Source organism: Solanum dulcamara, chromosome 4, assembly GCF_947179165.1.
Source record: "Solanum dulcamara chromosome 4, daSolDulc1.2, whole genome shotgun sequence".
NCBI classification, from domain to species: Eukaryota; Viridiplantae; Streptophyta; class Magnoliopsida; order Solanales; family Solanaceae; genus Solanum; species Solanum dulcamara.
Window position 1 is genome coordinate 9,916,045 of NC_077240.1, and position 14,757 is coordinate 9,930,801.

At 36.4% G+C, this 14,757-nt stretch overlaps 2 protein-coding genes and 2 non-coding genes across 4 annotated transcripts; 2 read left to right on the forward strand and 2 right to left on the reverse strand.

Moving 5' to 3' along the window:
- Window positions 1-190: 190 nt before the first annotated feature.
- On the forward strand, window positions 191-263 carry TRNAA-AGC (transfer RNA alanine (anticodon AGC)). The gene has a single exon. It is a non-coding gene; the product is annotated as a tRNA-Ala (tRNA).
- A 373-nt stretch (window positions 264-636) lies between these two features.
- Window positions 637-2,532, reverse strand: LOC129884647 (pentatricopeptide repeat-containing protein At1g09190). The gene has a single exon (XM_055958934.1). The coding sequence runs from the start codon at window positions 2,291-2,293 to the stop codon at window positions 743-745; it is 1,551 nt and encodes a 516-aa protein (XP_055814909.1). The 5' UTR covers window positions 2,294-2,532; the 3' UTR covers window positions 637-742.
- A 392-nt stretch (window positions 2,533-2,924) lies between these two features.
- Window positions 2,925-12,680, reverse strand: LOC129886099 (uncharacterized). The gene is made up of 10 exons (XM_055960631.1): window positions 12,350-12,680; window positions 12,167-12,247; window positions 12,044-12,068; window positions 11,566-11,648; window positions 6,677-6,709; window positions 5,838-5,916; window positions 5,664-5,716; window positions 3,877-3,937; window positions 3,587-3,669; window positions 2,925-3,415 (listed from the first exon to the last, which is right to left on the reverse strand). Exons 1-10 carry the CDS (start codon window positions 12,368-12,370, stop codon window positions 3,326-3,328), a joined length of 609 nt encoding a protein of 202 aa, XP_055816606.1. The 5' UTR covers window positions 12,371-12,680; the 3' UTR covers window positions 2,925-3,325.
- Window positions 12,599-12,670, forward strand: TRNAP-CGG (transfer RNA proline (anticodon CGG)). Its single transcript has one exon. It is a non-coding gene; the product is annotated as a tRNA-Pro (tRNA).
- Window positions 12,681-14,757: the final 2,077 nt, after the last annotated feature.

The window sequence follows — 14,757 nt, forward strand, 5'->3', positions numbered from 1 at the left end:
ACAAGATATAAATAGCGCTTTTTTCCGACCAAAAATCTGTGTATACTGCTTCCTTAAAGTATCCAATAAGAATATTCAGGTACAAGAATTATTAAAAGCCTATCTCACAAATCTGTACAAGGCAATTTGACTTGTGAATATAAGTTTATATTTTTGGTTAAAAATAATATTGCACATAAGAAAGTAAACTGGGGATGTAGCTCAGATGGTAGAGCGCTCGCTTAGCATGCGAGAGGTACGGGGATCGATACCCCGCATCTCCACTTCCTTTTACTGTTATTCAACAAAGAGGAAAACGAAAGAAAATGCCCATTTCTTCACTTGTCAAAAGAAGAAAAAAAAAAACATTTGATCTTTTATCTATCTTTTATACTCTCTTTGTTATTACATCAATTGAAGAGAATTACAGCAACAAGAAACGGGAAATGGAACCTAGATTTGGTGACTTGCACACCTAACACATTTTCCTTCTCTTGTACTCTCTGTCTCCACACTACACATTTGCCACTATGACTTTCACTTATGAGTTCAGTTCACTTTCATGCATTCAAAGTTTAAAGAAGATCAAAATCCCTTCAATATGTTTCTTTCACCTTGGGGATTATTGACATTTCATTGCAGAAAAAGAGGTCAATTAGAAAGATCTGTTCATCGAAGGGACCATATCTTGATGCAAAATGCAAACACCCATAGTCTAGGATGCAAGCTAAGGGACTAGCCATATAATGAAGTCAACAAATGATCAAACAACTGTGCTCTGTCCTGGTGATTTCTTAATGCTATTTCCCCTCATCAACACTCTCACCTTTTCAACTTCTTCCCATTTTCCTCTATCAGCATAAATATTGGATAACAATACATAGTTACCGGAATTCCAAGGTTCAAGTTTAATAAGTTCCTTAAGTGCACATTCAGCCAGCTCCATTTCACCATGAGTTCGACAAGCACTAACCAATGCACCCCATATAGCAGCATTTGGTTCCATTGTCATGGTTTTCACCAGTTTATGAGCCTCCTTTAGACAGCCACCACGACCTAGAAGATCAACCATGCATCCATAATGCTCAATTGTTGGCTCTATACCATGATTAGCAATCATAGAATCAAACAGATCTCCCCCTCTTTGGACCAAACCTGCATGGGCACAACATGCTAAAACACCTACAAAAGTTGAATCATTAGGTCTCTGACCTTCATCTAACATCTCATCAAACAATTGTACTCCCAATTCACCCTTCCCGTTAAAAGCACAGTTTGATATCGCTGCATTCCAAGAAACTACATTTTTCCTAGGCATGTCCTTGAATATTGTAAAAGCAGTATCCAAGTCACCAGATTTTCCAAAGAAATCAACCAATGCATTGCCAACGGATACGAGATTGGGATAGAAGCCTTTAGACTTAGCATAAGAATGAATCCACCTTCCCAAATCAAGTTCTCCTAATTGAGCACAAACAGGTAACACAGTAACAACAGTAGCTTCATCAGGCTCAAACTCACCATTCCTCATCTCATGGAAAAGTGCTAGACCCTCCTTCTCCCTCCCATTTTGCGCTAACAAGGAAATCATCAAATTCCAAGAAACAACAGTCCTCTCATCCATTTGCCTAAACAGCCCAAGTCCCATATCCACATTTCCACTTTGAGAATAGCCCTTTACCATCAAATTCCAAAGAATCACATCTCTGTGAGGCATTTCATCAAACACTTTCTTCGCATCCATTATCCTCCCACATCCAGAGTACAACTCAACAATCCCAATCCTTATCGACCCAAATCTGCCAAACCCAAGTGCAAGCACATGCTTATGTACTCCTTGGCCCAATTCCAAGTCCTCAAGATTAGCACAAGCCTTGAGCAAAGGGGCGAAAGTGAACTCATCAGGCCAAATGCCAAGTCGTTTCATAGTGGAAAAGAAGGCAACAGAATTTTGATAAGGGCCACATAAGGAGTAACCTTTAATCATGGAATTGAAGAGAAAGATGTTGGGATTTTGGAAGTGTTGAAATATGAGGGATGCATAAAGCATTCTGTTAAGGGAGCCGCAGATGGAAATGAAATGGGAGATGAGCTGGTTAGAATGGTGAAGATGGTGGCGAAGGATGTGGGCATGGATTTGAGTGAGTTCGGTTCGAGATTTTTGGCCGTGGAGCAGCCGGAGAATCCTCCGCTCAACCTCTCGGCTCACTCTGTTCATATGAAGAAGAAGGAGCACAGCTACTGGAGAGTGATTGAGATAGTACAGTAGAATTGAACCTTGGGGGGAACTGCTCTTTTGTTTGACAAAGACCATCGCCTGCAAGTCATCTGAAAATATGGTACATATAGCTAACTCATTCAAACACCTCCTTCACATCTAGGTTCAACTGAAGCCTGAATCAGGAGCCCAGATAAACCTAATTATGCTGCCATGTAAAAATATGACATGTGTCTAACTCGACCAAAAAGCTAGCTCACAAGGAAAGCATTGTTCAACCATCAATCCATTCTGCAATCAATATGGAATTCTTCTAACACATCAGATGTGAGTAAGCTTTTACCTCTCACATACTGATACATACAATGTACCATCAGCATAGATATCAAATAACGGAATTCACCAAAACATAAGAAGATGAAAAGAAATCATTTAATATTCTCCCTCTTGCTAAGATAAGATATTGAACTTAATCACCCATGATTTTTATCCACTCAATTGACCATTAGCCACCATTGGGTTCCTGTACATTTTCCTATTTTCTCATTTAACTTTTGTTCAAACCAAACCGATACAAATAATTTGTGAACATTTCATTTCAAAAGGCTTTGTAATCTGAAAATCTAAACATCAGCGTAAAAGATCTGTACAAGAGTATTTCCAAAATGCATGCAACCTCAAAAACGCCATAGCAAGAATTGTTTATCCTTCAGTCCCCTCATGTATGTCTCGCCAGGCAATGAAAAGTTCCTTGACCCATAAATTTATTTACATAATATCAAAGGGAAACGAAAAAATGTCAACTACCCATTAAATCACAGTTTCTAGAAATTTTCATACCATATTCTTCAAACTAGCAATGATGCAGAACGATTTGGACACTTCACTCAGCAATGAACAATTGGAGAGGGAATTTATACTCCACCCCATGGTTACAATCATTCACAGAGAAAATTCTGGAGGCTAGCTTAACAAACATGAGATTGACGAAACTCAACTGCCTGGCTACTACGGTACCTAAAATGGAATCTCTCTCTCACATTTTAGACCTTTTCAAAGTAAAATACGAGCCTCTGGCAGGTTACCCCAGATTAAGCTATATTCGCAAGAGATTCATGGCCAAGACGATCACTTTTTTGAAGTTTTGAAACCTCCAAATCCCATCATAGCTGCAACATCAGGGTCTATTTCAGGTTCCTCCTCTGAGGCCTTCTCTTTCTGGATATCAATACAGATCATTTAAGCAACCATCAACAAAACTTTGTTAGAGAAAGCACTCCCGTATAAGGGAGAGGGGAAGGGATAAAGAAACAAGTATATGACAAAAATCTGCCTCATGGTATCAGCTCCGAGTCTAATATCCAAAATAAGCTTCACAGAACTACAAACCTTCTTCTCTTTCTTCTTTTCTCGGCGTAAACGTTTCCTTTCTTCCTCTTCCTGCTGCTGTTTCAACAATCGCTCATCAAAATCTACAAACGAAATGAAAGATGGTCATAGCAGTTCAATATGTGCATCCTGGTCCTTTTACCTAAGAAAGCAGATGTGGAATAATTTTTTTTATCAGTGACAAACTGAAATGTGAAAGAGGAAAAAGGAAAACCACATCAATCTTTGCTATTACTACATAAGGTACATAACCTATAAAAGCATTAACTGTTCACTAGTTAGATTTCTACCTTGCACGGTAAAGCTTCCTGGATCTTTGCGCTTCTTGAGCGATTCAAATCGTTGTTGGACCTGAGAATCAAGAAATCGGAAATTATTGAAGGAAAGAAATTGGAGTTGAAAATGAAATTCAGCCAGATATGTTTATCATCTAGAGTCTAAAACATTGAGCAAGGATATACTGAATCTTTCACTGTGCCCACTTATAGCACAACCAATATGCAACTTTTTTCTGAAATAACTATTAGTTTTTTCTTTTGAATTAAGTACTTCAGAAATTAGTTGGATTCACCTAAAAAATGGATATCTCATGTATAAAATTAACTTACCACACAAGACAGTCAAGTCCTTCAGTTATATTGATACTTGCCAAACAAATTTCAACTTTAGTCAAATCCTTCATGCTTCCCACACGCTCTATTTCGGGGTTCAACTTACTGATATTACTGAATAAATAATATTTACACTATCAACATAATTTAACCAGTTATAACATGTGATTTACCCTATTTCCATGTTACCATATTCAGGCTTGCTATAAATAGCTACATGATATTGTAGGTCAACTTCACCTAGTGATAAAGAAGTAAACTCTTTAAGAATAAACACAGGACAATCTACAGGTACTTCGGAATGGAGGGAAGGGAGAAGCCCATAAAAAGAATGAATTAAGCCTGCAACAAAGATCATTAATTTTGTGCCATAGAACCCATTCACTTGCCCGTAAGATTTATGTTCCAAAACCATTATACAATCATGGCGAAGACAAAAGTAACTCCAGAATACAATGCAGACTTTCAAATCTATTACCTTCTCACAAAAAAAAAAAAAAAGGTTTGCAGACTCACAATTTTTTCAAAGGCATGAACAATTTATTTTTTCAAGGGGCCATCTCATCCTTTCTTTCCCTAAGCAAATTTACAAACTTGAAAACATGTATCCGTTCAAGAGAGGTAGTGTTGCACCAGGAAAAGGAAATTCTAAAATCTGGACATCTGGTACTCAGGATCTTAACAAACAAATTGACTGGACATCAGTCACTTTCGAAGAAGGAATATACCTATAAATCCTACATCAATCCCTTTTTTCGTTTTTAATTTCTCAATATCCTAATGTAAGTCCAGATATTTCCTTCAGTTTGCTAGGGGGGAGGAATCACCATTTTAAAAGACAAAGTTCACACTCACCCCAAACTCGCCTTTGGGTGAGGCAGCACTAAAATGCCCTGAGACAACCATGCGAGCTTTATGTCTCATGAGGCTAATGCTTAATATATGGCGTCAGTCCCATGCACACTTTATGCCTTGAGATATTCATACTGTAAGCTGTATACCCACTTCTGCCCTGGATTACACTCTGACGCCCATGTCATTTTATTTTCAAATTCTCCTTTTTTCTACAATTTGTAAATGTGGTACTTTATATTTAAGAATTTGGTAACTTTACTGTTATTATTGTGCACAAATTTTATAACACCTAGGTAGTTAAATCAGTTTCTGAAAAAAGTTTATTTTGGGTTCTACGCAATTTTAAATTGCTTTTATATTCTTTCACATTTTATCCATTTTTAATTTAACTTTTGTTCTTAAAAACTGAAATTGTGTAAGGTCTGTGCCCCACTAAATTGGTCGGCATGCCATTCTAACCTTCTCTCTCTCTTTTTTCTTTCCGCATTTATCTTATGATTTGAAGTTAAACTAAATTTCAATATATCATATATTCCTAGTGAATGATGTTGTTACTTATCAATACAGAACAGAAACAATACTTCCTTCCCAATAGATTATATTCAGCCCACCTGCTCTAGAGAGGATCTTTCCACCCGCATAGACATACCCAAAGCTCGTTGATCTGGAAAAAAAAATGCAACAATAAGTATAAAACAATTGAAGCAGTTTTGAGCAAGAAAAAAGGCCAACAGGGGTAAAGTGCAGCAACAAGTGAGAACGTAATAGGTATCAATATGACATACGCTTCTTCCCGTTGATATGGTCCAAGTAGTTCGCAGAATCCTTCACTACACATTCACATACTGGGCAATAGTATCCAGCCTGCATGGAAACAAATTATTTCTTTATATGTAACAAGAGATAATATTGTACCTTAACAAAGAAACATAAATATTAGTGACCACTAAGCAAGACACATTAAGGTGGTTTAAGTTGTAACATGCACAAGAAGTTGTAACGCAAGTGTTTTATCAAGAACACAAGTTTCTCATCTATGGGAGCATGTATTGCAAAAACCTCTAAGGACCAAATATGCCCGACTACATCTGATTGACAACAAGTGATCCATGAACGATCCAACGTTCACAAAATAATTTAAAATTTCACTTATGCAGCAGGATCATGCAAACACGAGATTTTATCATGAGGTGATGGACAAACAAAAGTATATCACAATCAACACTATGGCTTGGGAGCCATCTGTCATTCAGTTCTTAATTGAATAAATTCTTCAACAAACAAAATCAATTGAAGTATTGTCATTCATTTAGCTCTAAGAAAAAAATATTCTAGCGTAGTGCTTAAAAGGGTAGAAAAGTAGCTGGGGAACTGCATTCTCTACAGGTCAGCAACTCCAAAGAAGGAAGACTAGTAGTCGAAAAAAAAGTGGATTTTTCCAATTTACAAGATAATTTCATGGAATTTGCACATCTATTTGACGCAATACTCGTTAATCCAATATCTGGACCATGTCCTTGCTGCTGGACAACAAGAAGTTGAAATATAACAAATACAGAAGAAAGAAAATTGCATCGGTGCAATTAGGAATTAATATGAAAATAAGAAAAAGTGTGGAAAATACCTGCTGACTTAATGGTGCAATTGGAGTAACCACCTACCAGAAATGGATAACACACAAATAAGAAATCGATGGATACATTGAAATACATGAGAAGCACGTGCTGACATTGAATTATTTCAACAAGTTGAATTCAGGAACTACAAGAAAAAAACACATTTGCAAGCAATGACATTCAAGACACCAGGAGAAAAAAAGAAGCAACAGAGAGGAGATCGAAAGCATGAAAACATATCCTCTTTTGCTCTAACAATTTGGAGAACAGGGATGGGTTTTGTGAAGATTGATTTGGGGTGCATCTTCAACATATTTGAATGTTTAGGCTTCGTGGAGATAATCATGTGCAGATTTATGACGCACTTGTTTTCTCTGTTAATTCTATTAGAACTTGACCTAGAGAAAGAGAAACTATAAAGGCAACCCAAACTAAAGCAATTATGCAAAAACATATCCCAGTAGTAAATCATAAGAAGGAAAACCCATATGTCGTATTATCAACAAACAAAATTCTAACTTGTGCCAATCCCAACAGATATCCAAGTCCATATAATTCAGCTTCACTAAAAAAGGATGCAAATGAAGGTACATACAAGACTTTATTAAGACCTAAAAGGCCATGAGTGCCATTCTCCAAAAGTTTCTAGAATGTTCAGTTCGTACGGTCAGCATGTTGAGATTATTTTGTGTGCCACTTCCAAATAGGTATCTATTGGGGGACAAGTATATGTTAGTTACATAGATTAAGGCTTTCAAGGATTCATGAGGTGGTGACTTATCACCACGCAACGCATAACATAACTGCTCATATTTCAAATAAACATAGCTGCGTGGAAACTCATCTTTCTGAAAACAATGGTTTGCGAAAGCAATGGGAGACTACTCCGCTTAACCCTACCCCCTACCCCTCATAAGATCCTTCTTTCTTAAGACCTATCTGCAATGCTAAAGCATGTGTTGCTACACTTTTGAGACAAAAATAAAAAATATATATATAATTTCCGTACAAATTAAGTGCAGCTTAATTTACACCCAAAAAAGGCTTGATCGTGGACTTGGTACAAGATTGCATGTCTCATTCCCAAGTTTTATTGGCTTCGTTCGATTGTTCCTCAGCAATCAATCATTCAATTAACTATGTATGATTCTCAAACTAGTGCATGCTTATAGTTTTATTGACAAGGTAAGGTAATTTTATTAAAGCAAGTACCAAGAAGGTACTGCAAGAAATGCAAAGTAAGACATTACAATGACTGCTACATCTTCACGCTCATAGAGCCCAAAAATTCAACTAAATATGTCATATCCTCTACCCTGTGCTCCCCACAGCAGAAGAATAAGATATCTATGCATCAATATAAAAGATGAATGTTGTATCCTCACAACACCTCTTTCTCACTAGTGCATGCTTACAGTGAGAAGCATTTGATCCTTCAATTACCAAAGAAGTGTAAACTATCTTTCTGCAGCTACAAGCAGACAGTAGGAACTAAACCCATTTCTTTGATGAGTAAAGATATTTCACTCCTAGGAGGTGAATAAAGTACAAATAATTATACAGAACGGAACCTCTTCTATGGAACATATTGATTTAGGACACTTGTTATTTTCAACCTTCAAGTATGAGAGCTCTTCCACAGTGTCATGTATGACATTTGCTTTATGGTACTATATCGACAACAGTTCTCTTAATAAAGAGGGACCCTTCCAAGTAGTATCAGCAGTTACCCTGTTCCTCTCCACATTTAATCAAATGGTCAATTCATTCAACCCAGCACCAAAAGAGTGCTAGTTGCACTCCCCATTAAATTACAATGTGAACTAACAAAATTCATCATCTCATCTATCTCATGAACAAAATTAATGCTGCACCAAAAGGATAAATGCTGCATACACGTAACCTTTCATTTAACAGGGTCTTTCTCCTGATTCAGAACATCTGTCTCTCCCCTTCTTTAGAGAGAAAACCAAAAGATAGATGGTGGGACAGTCCACCAAGTGGCTGTTATGCATCCCTATAAAGTTAATTTCTAAGTCTTTGCATCACACATAACAACAACAATAACAACATACCCAGTGGAATCCCACAAGTGGGGCCTAGAGAGGGTAGGATGTATGCAGACCTTACCACTACCTCATGGAGATAGAGAGGTTGTTTCCGAAAGACCCTTGGCTCAAAAGTCACTGTCCCAAGTAAAAGAGAAGAACAATATATATGGAATAGAAGTACAAAAAAAAACGAATAACAAGAACAATAATGATAGTAAAGTAATGTGATAATGTGATAATCAAAGGCAATAACAAGAACAATAACGATAGCGATGCAAATTTTATAGGACAAGAACAATAACAATAGCAAACTAATGTGATAATCAAGGCAATAGTAATAGCAAACTATAAAGGCACGCCTAGACCTATGACCACCCTAAACCGGCACACGGCCAGACACCATTTTATCCCTACTAGCCTTTTACCCTAATCCGCGACTTCCACTCCTTTCTATCTAAGGTCATGTCCTCGGTGATATAGAGTAGCGCCATATTTTGTCTAATCACCTCTCTCCAATACTTTTTCGGTCTATCCCTACCCCTCCGCATAACCCCCAAATCCAACCGCTCGCACTTCCTAACTGGGGCATCGACACCCCCCCTCTGCACATGCCCAAACCATCCCAATCTCTCTTTTCTTATCTTGTCAGCCACAGGTGCCACTCCCACCTTCTCCCGAATAACCTCATTCCTAATCTTATCACTCCTAATGTGTCCATACATCCATCTCAGCATCCTCATCTCCACCACATGTATCTTCTGAACATGAGAGTTCTTTACTGGCCAGCACTCGGCTCCATATAACAACGCTGGTCTAACCACCATTCTGTAGAACTTACCTTCAAGTTTAGGTAGTACTTTCTTATCACTCAGGACTCCAGAGGCAAGCCTTCATTTCATCCACGCTGCCCCAATACGGTGCATTATATCACCATCGATGTCCCCACTACTCTGGATGATGGATCCAAGATATTTAAAGCTTTCTATCTTGGTGATGGGTTGAGTGGTAAGCCTCACTTCCATGCCCTCTTCCTCCATCGCAACTCTAAATTTACACTCCATGTATTCTATTTTGGTCCTGCTCAATCTGAATCCTTTAGACTCCAGCGTTTGTCTCCAAACCTCCAACCTATCGTTAACTCTGTTTAGAGTCTCATCAATCAAAACTATGTCATCCCCAAATAGCATACACCATGGAACCTACTCCTGAATAGACCTTGGCATCTCATCCATCACCAAGACAAAAAGAAAAGGGCGCAGCACAGATCCCTGATGTAGTCCCATTAATAGGAAAATGCTCTGAGTCACCTCCCACCGTCCTAGCCCGAGTCTAAGCTCCAACATACATGTCCTTTATCGCCCTAATATACACCATCGGGATATCTTTAGCCTCCATACACCTCTAGAGAACATCCCTCAGAACTATGTCATAAGCCTTTTCAAGGTCAATGAACACCATATGGAGATCCCTTTTTCTTTCTCTAAATTTCTCCACCAGTCTCCGCATAAGATGAATTGCTTCAGTAGTCGACCACCCCGGCATGAATCTGAACTGGTTCTCTGAGATTGACACTCCTCTCCTCACCCTCATCTCCACCACTGATATTCACCCTTGTTCTTGTATAATGGAACCATAGTACTCCACACATAAGATATTCAAAATTAGTTTCAAAGTCTTTGGCATCACTCACTGAACATCGAGGATATTCCAAAACATACTCCACCTTTCAGTTACTACAGGAAAATGTAAAACGGAAACAATTGCACTTCACATTTCCTTTTCACACATCGGCGCCTACTACAAAGTATAACCCCTACTGGAACATATTATTCTGTAGACATGCTTTATGAGAGCCAATCCACCCAACACATGCAACTTTACGAAGGTCTCTAGTTTCTCATAACACTGGCCAAGGCCAAGTTGCCCAAACCATGTTCCTGTCATCAGTTTTGGACTACATTCTATAACATGTCTTCACTGTGAAGATTTCAGTTCTATATGTACCAAAATATACTCCACCAAATAATTTGTCTTCTTCCTGGTTCCCAATCATTAACATAAGGAGTCAATCAATTCCCCAGCATTGACAGTCCTTGGAATTTCTTAAGTGTTATTCCTCCTACAAGGGGCACTGGTATTGTCAAGATAAAGAAGAAAGTTATAGACCTCGAGAAATTCCTCCTTCAGAGTAGTATGCCATATTTAAACATATAGCAAACCTATTGTCTTCATCTCATTCCCCACCTTAAAGTTTACATGTTACTGAAACTAGTCCCACAGTCCTCTTATATATTTCCACAGACCCACACAAGAGGAGAAGAGTACATTTATTATTTAGTACAATAGTGATCTTGTATGCAATATTTGGAATTAATAACCTTTCTCCACGACAGTGGGACTAGACATTACAGCTTATAGTTCACTACAAACATGAATGAGTTAAGGTTTGACTGATGTTTGCTTCATCATACTAGAGGCTACAGAACTTCAAATGAAATTTAGATGACAAAAAGCACCTCAAAATCTCAAAGTTTGAATAGTAAGTCACAGTCAGTGCAAATAAAAGAGCTGAGAACTCGCATAAACTTCTGTTAATGTCGTAGATGTTCCTCTCTCTCACACACATAATTATTGATGTACTCAATTCATTATAGATAGAGATAGAAGCATTCTAGAGTCCCTTTTGTAAATATGGTTTCAGTACTACCTAAGTACTGTTCTGGATATAATACAAAGTTACTTTTTATCAACAAAAAAAAACTTCAACTTTAACTGATAGTTGAAAACATCATAATAACAACAGAGAATAGTGACGACACTGTGAAAGAAAAGCAATTGTGGCAAACCTGAGTCTTTCCCAAACGAGATTCGAGGTCCACTTGATAATCTCTTGGTTTCAATGGCTTCCTCTGCACTGGAGGTCCTCTTGCTGCACAAAAATTGATTATATTTTCAATAATGTAAAACTCTGGGATTCAACTTTCATGCTCTATGGATACAACGCTAAGCAAAACTCCAGTCAATTCATCAACAGTTCCACCCACATCCTACACTGGTTGGCGTCAGCTACACCAATCATATATCATACACTAATTACACCTCCATCCAAACTACTTGGGATCAACTATATCAATCTTCTATATTCATCCTACACCGTTATGGCACATTCCATTCCTCCAGTAAAGAATGTCACGTGTATCTGTCCACTAACATACAGGTCTCTAGCCAAACTAAAAAGACAACTAAACAGAATCTCAAGTTAAACAACTAAAGAGTTACAGAGATATTCCGAAATGAATACTGGTAATTATGATATTGTCTTACACTTGGATTTCCGACCATCAGCCTCCTGCACCAAATTGCGAATCAACCATGTCAATTATCAAGTAAATGACTAAAACATGAAGAAGAAATTAAAAGGATGGAAGATAATTCATGATTGAAGACCTGTTCTTCGCGTTCGCGAGCACGTTGCAAAATCTCATCTCTGTCGAACTTTTTTCGAGAAGTATTATCAACTCCAACAACCTGCATTCGCCATTAAAGATAGCAAGTACTTACATCAATGAAATTAGAGCAGTAAACAAAAGCAAAAAAGTGAAAGAGGGATAAAGAGGAGAGCTGAGGTACATGATTGCTGGATTGATCCATAGCTTCTGGAATTGGACAAGTTGCTGGAACCGCTAGTTCAGAACAAGTTGTGGAATCGACAGAGAATTACAAGGCCCGATCACAGAGAATGAATATCAAATTGTAACAACCCTAGGTCCGACTTTGTGTTCAACAAAGGAGATGAATCAATTTTCAAGAAGGAGGAGCAACAGGAGGAGAGTTTTTGTTCGCGTTCAAATAAAATAGCTTAGGAGAAGATAAACCGACGGGTGTTTGGTCTAGTGGTATGATTCTCGCTTCGGGTGCGAGAGGTCGTGAGTTCGATTCTCGCAACACCCCTCGCTCTTTTAGCATGAATTTTAAAAAAAAAAAATCCTTATTTTTTTCTCTTTTTCCATTCACACTTTTTTTCCTCATATTCTTACACTAAAGAATAAAAGAAAAAAATTAAATAAAAATAAGAAACTCAAATAACGATGATGAAAAAAATCATATATATCCTTATATGAATTTCTTAAAAATAAAAAAGAAAAAAGAAAATATTTCTTTCCCTCCCATTAGATTAAAAGGTATATGTGAAGCACTTTTGTAACGCTAAGAATATATGTGAATCATTTTGTAATGTTATGAGTATATGTGAGTCATTTTATAATGATAGGGGTAAATGTGAATCATTTTTATAACGAATGGTATATCAGCTCTAAATGACAAAGTTAAAGGATATATTAGGCCTTTTTCTCTTTTATTTTTTGGGGTTTTCCACCCGATGTTGATAATCTTACAATAGTAGATACATGTATTGCAGTTCCTTGGAAGTCCGACTATTCTATATTCACAAATTGTAACCTGAAAGATTGACTTTCGAATTCGCGCATTTTAGGGCCTATTTCTAGGGAACACTCCCAATAAGATCTTTACCTATAACTTGAAACTGAGGTCTCCAGTTCCCGGTGTTTGGTATACATATTGAAATTTGATTATTTTGGATTCACTCATTGTAGGCCCAAGAAGCCCAACTATATTCAGAACTCGCACATTGCAACCCATAAGGGCGACTATTTTGTATTCGCGCATTGCAAGGACCATTTCTAAAGGCTGTGCTCTCAACATGATTTTTTTCATGCATAACGGCCGAACACAAAGAATCTAGTTAAGAATAGAAAGATCTCACCCAACCATATCCCCCAATCTATGTTTAATAATTGTTATGTTGAATTGTATATGTAATATGGTAGGGTGATTTAGATTGATCCTAATTGAATGATAAAATCTCAAATAACATATTTGTGCGAAATTCATATTGTTTTCCTTGAACTGCTACAAAATCATTTACTTATCAACTATATTAAAAATAAATATCTATCTTATCCACTATACTAAAAATAAAAATTTATTTTTACTTGTCAAGAAAATCAAAAGTTAATTTATCACTTAGTTTTTAATTTTACCTTATTATTAACTATAATTAGGGATTACATATATAGGTCGGTTTGGTTTGCTTTTTCACTGTAAAATAACTAACCACTGTGTCGGTTTATTAAAGCTACAAATCAAATCAAACACATACAAAGTCGATTTTTTTGATTTTTGATTTTAGTTGTTTTTTATTTTTTATTTTCATAGAATTATGTAGTTATTAAAAAGAGATCAAATATATTTTCACTTACTTGTGTGACAGGCTAGAAAAACGTTAAATGAGTAGGAATCTTCAAAAAGACTTAAAAATTCACACGAGTACAAAATACTTTCATTGAAATATTAATGTTTAATATGTTGAATTTATTAGACCAAAGGTTAAATTAAATACAAAATGAAATATTTACAAGCCCAATTTTGAAATATTGAAAACTATAAACTAATTTAAGATATATTAATAATGTAGATTATTAGAATTATATATATTATGTCGGTTTGGTTTAAGCTCGGTTTGACTTTTATTTTTAATATCAAATCAAACAAGAGTGATCGATTTTTTTTCCAACATCAAATTAAATCACAACTCATTTTTTTGATTTTACTGTTTGATTTGACTTGACGGTTTAATTTGTATATTCCTAACTATAGTCATTTTTCAATGCATTAAATTTATCATAGTTAAAAAGTAATATAATTAAATTGTCACTTTAATATTATTCTTTAAGGGGGTCGTTTGGTTGAGAATAAGTTATCCTATGATTAATTATTTTAGAATTAGCTATTTTGAGATAAGTTATCCACTATGTATATGCGATAACTTATTTCATCACTATGATATAAATGACGGAATAAGTTATTCCAAACTTAACAACTAAATAAAAATAAAATTTTATTCCTAAATTATTTTTTTATCCAAAATTATTTATTTTTATCCTTTACCCCCAACAACTTGTGGGGATATATCAAATTAATAATAGACAAGTTATAACGAGGATGAAGTATTACTTACT